Source organism: Solanum tuberosum, unplaced genomic scaffold, assembly GCF_000226075.1.
Source record: "Solanum tuberosum cultivar DM 1-3 516 R44 unplaced genomic scaffold, SolTub_3.0 scf00510, whole genome shotgun sequence".
NCBI classification, from domain to species: Eukaryota; Viridiplantae; Streptophyta; class Magnoliopsida; order Solanales; family Solanaceae; genus Solanum; species Solanum tuberosum.
Window position 1 is genome coordinate 157,027 of NW_006239425.1, and position 4,211 is coordinate 161,237.

Here is a 4,211-nt window from a genome sequence, read left to right on the forward strand (position 1 = left end):
TATATATATATATATATATATATATTGAATTTGTTAATAGAAGTATAGTTTCTCGTGAACTTATATAGTATAATCTACATTTGCAACTTATAATTGTTCATAATAAGGGAAACTAGTAAGCTTAAAAATTAGATAAATAACAAGTTATACAAAATGCAAGTTTCAATGATTAAAGTCAGAATTTTCATCAAATGATGTCAAAATATAAAAGAGGAAATACATAAAAATTAAGTCAAGAAAATTCAACTATTTTTCATGAAAACAATTACATTTTTTTCCTTTTTATATTGGTTCAATAAAAAAAAAGTGAGAATAATCGCAGAACAATTTTTTAGTGGAATTTTCAATAGAAAATAGTGATTTTTTAACAGTGCGCCCACTGCCCCAACACAAAAGAGAGAGAGAAGGACATGGTGAAATAACAAATTTAAAAAAGAAATGGTTTTTATTTCGTGTTTGATATTTGTATTGAAATTCGATTAATTTGAATGCGTGCAATATATGACCCTATTCATAGGGAAGGACTCTCTATTAAAGATATTTCTAACTTAAGACTCAAACCTGGAACATCTAATTAAGAAAGAAATAATCTCATCCACTACATCATATATTTTTTTTTTTTATGGAGGATGAAATATAGTAATAATAAAGCTGTCATTAGATGGGACTCTATTTTGTTGAATTCAGAGCCTTAATTTTTAGTATTTGTTAGAAGTCAATTTATTCAAGATAAAGATGGACAGCAAAGTTTGATAGTGGAATTTTATTTAAGACTAGAGGACTTTGCTACTTCACCACTGACTTAGATATCATCAATTTTCTTGGTCTTATTCTTAACTTTATATTAAATGGACAAAATTGCATTGAAAATAGGTACTTGATATGATGATGTCTATGAATTAAATTTTCTTCTTTTAAGTGGGAACATATATGCATGTCAAGACACTAACTAAAAGTTAATATTACTGTCACATCAAAAATTATTTATATCGACCAAATTTTAGGTGAGATATAGTTTACAAAGTTATCTTGTGCTAATAAACAATACTAGTATATGAAATTATGTGTGTGCATGCATAACCAAAAGTATAATCGATTGAAATCGAAATTTTATGCAGTTAAAAATTCCATTCAATAGAAAGTTCTTTTTACCAAGTTAAGATCATTTTTATCTTTTCACTATTTTAAAAAATAACATTTTTATTTTTATTTATTATTTTTAATATATTAAAAAACTTTAATTACTTATGCTCTACATTATTTTTCAAGATCTAAGACTATATATCAGTTAATATGGATATTATGATAAAATACTCATATTGATCAATATTTTTTATGAGGAGCGTGAAAAATTTAAAATGAACAAATAAAAGTGAACAACGGGACTATTTACTTACCTTCTCTCCATTTACAATATTGTACTCCCTCCGTTTATTATTAGAGGGACTATTTACTTATTTTCTCTCCATTTACAATCACGCTATTTTTTTTTATGAGAGACGTGCGAAGTCTAAACCGGATACTCTATCTTGTCTTTTTATTCCTCACTAAAGTCAAAATAATGTGATTCAAAATATCTGTTAGTTTAAAAAACTAGCTAGAAAGAACAATTTGTCTTTTTTATGACCCTAAATATTCAAACATGACATATAACTATAGTCTTAGTTACTAATTTAAGGAAGCTAGAGGCCGGCAAGCGTAATTTAGTTAAATATTTCTTTCGATTAGTGCTATAAAATGTTTTTCTAAATTAATATTCCTTCCATCTAATAATAGTTGTCTACTATTGGCTTGACACACGTCTTAAGAAATAATAAATAATAGGGGTAATATTATTATACTACCCTTTGAATAGCAAACGTAAAATAGACACAAAAGAGTAACTTATCTCCTGATTTTTCAAACTGGACAAATATTATTAAACAACTATTTTTAGTATAGTGGACAAATAAAAATAAACCGAGAAAGTATGTCAGAACTTTAATTAACGACAGATTAAAAAAAGGATAGGAGGAAAGTACATCGTTAGTGATCTATAATCAGTTTAATTATTATCCTGTCATAATTAGGAAACCAACTAATTATACTTCATCTTTAATTTACAATGATAATTTCAATGACTCAAAAGCAAAATCCTCAAAAAGAGAAAAACCTCAATCACAACAAACTAAAATGATTGAAAAAAAGAGGATCTATTTTGACATAGCTAATAACATTGTACTTCATTTATTTTTTCCTAATACATTTAAATATTTTTTTACTTTTACTTATATGTCTCCACTTTAACATATTAAGAGAAAGACAATCATTAACTACCTATGCCTCAAATCATGATTTTTAAAAATGTTAATAGTCAGGGGTATTATAGTAAAATATGTACTTCGTTTCTTATCTTCTTAAAGAAAGTGCAAAGTACATCGTGCACAACTAAAAAGTAACCAAGGGAACAATAAATAATTATGTTAAAAGGATTTTCATCTGTTCAAATTTTGATGGATGGAGTTATTTAATATCTATGTTGATAGAGGTTACAACCAGCTGATTCGAACACTATGATTATCCGAAGGAAAAAATAATTTAGTTAAAGATGGAGGGAGAGACAAACCTGAAAGTCCTTGTTTATTATCATCCCAATTGTGCAAACCACAGTAGAAAAAATGCAAGAGACAGCCTGAATCTCCATAACAAGTGTGTAAGTGATACCTTGTTTTGCCTTTTTGTACATCAACTCAAACAAAGGCAAAATAAGTCCATACAAAGCTGCAGCTCCAAGTGTCATGATAAACCCTAGAACATACTCCTTCTTAGACTCCCCGTTCGGTCGGTCACCCTTCGCGTGGAGGGCCAATACTACCGCGCCAAATGTCAGTAGAAAAATTGAGTTGATGGAGTAGGAAGTGAACTTTTGCTTCACAAGGAGGAAAGCAAAGGCCGCGGTGAAAGCAAGTTGAGAAGCTATGAGAAGAGCTGACGTGGAGACAGGTAATTTAGCCACGCCATAAGCGTAGAGGTAATTATCGAATCCAGTCAGAACTCCAATCCCGATGCTCGCTACAAAGATCCTAGGAGTCATCAAAATGAGTTTTGTATTATTGTTATCAATAGTTGATAACATTTTGCCTTGGAATTCACGACGACGATTGAAGTAGGAGAAGGATAGAGGGATGAGAACAATTGGCCAACCAACTGTTTCTAACCAACTTGATAGCCAAATTCTTTCCCCTCCTTTGAGAAAATAAAGACGGGTGATCAAAGGGCCACCACAATTTCCTATAGCTAGAATTATACAATTTATAATTAGAAGAAAATTCTTCCTTCTTGATGAACTTTCTTGAGTCGCCATTAAATTTTTATGGAGAACTAAATTGAAGATATTTCTTTCTTATGTTTGAGTAGTGATTTTTAGTATGTATGAACAAGTTAAATATATAGATGTCTTGTGGGTCAAATTTGTCAAAAATATTAAGTATTCTTTTTTGTGCCGATTTTGAGGATATTTTTTTTTACAATAGATTAAAACATATAAAAAATTTAATCAATACAAACAAAAAAAAAACAAAGTTCAAAAGATGCTTAAATTGTACTCTATTTGTGAAACAACAATCTTACACATAACTTTGAATGTCTTTAACTACATATACTTTTTTCGTCCTATTTTATACGAGCCGAGTGTAAAATTATTTAATTTTGATGTAAGTTTAGATACAAATTTCTTCAATCTTCAAATAAAATTTATATATTTAAAAATTATATCAAAAATATTATAAATTATAATTATTAATAATTTGAAATATTTAGAAAACAGTGAATAACAATGAATTTTGGATATCAAATGTCATAATATAAGGTTCTAAGCAATGCAAAATTATTTTTCTTTTTGGAATTAATTTTTTTTTTAAAAAAAACAATTTCTTTTTCGTATTCTATCGCATAATTACAAAAACATCTTAACTGGGCCAGTCAGCTAGATAATGTAAATTTGTTTTTTACTTCAAAATATCAATAATGGTAAAAAAAAAAAGATCAATGAGATGAAAAGTGCCTTTAACAGATAGGCAAATGGGAAAGATTAGGCAGTTATATATATTTATATTATTTTGTATAAAAATATTACGCATATATATATATATACTCTTTTACTATTATTATTTTGATGGACAATTATACAATAAGGATTCATAAGTATCGATTGTACCCCCCCCCCCCCCCCC

At 28.2% G+C, this 4,211-nt stretch overlaps 1 protein-coding gene across 1 annotated transcript in view; it reads right to left on the minus strand.

The window, feature by feature from the left end:
- LOC102581289 (purine permease 3-like) overlaps positions 1-3,417 on the minus strand; it is a 5,535-nt gene extending 2,118 nt beyond the window's left edge. Inside the window, exon 1 of the mRNA XM_006364644.2 lies at positions 2,606-3,417. Within this exon, the coding sequence (XP_006364706.1) occupies positions 2,606-3,343 (738 nt within the window). The 5' untranslated portion in view covers positions 3,344-3,417. The remainder of the gene's footprint in view (positions 1-2,605) is intronic.
- Between the last annotated feature and the right edge of the window lie 794 nt (positions 3,418-4,211).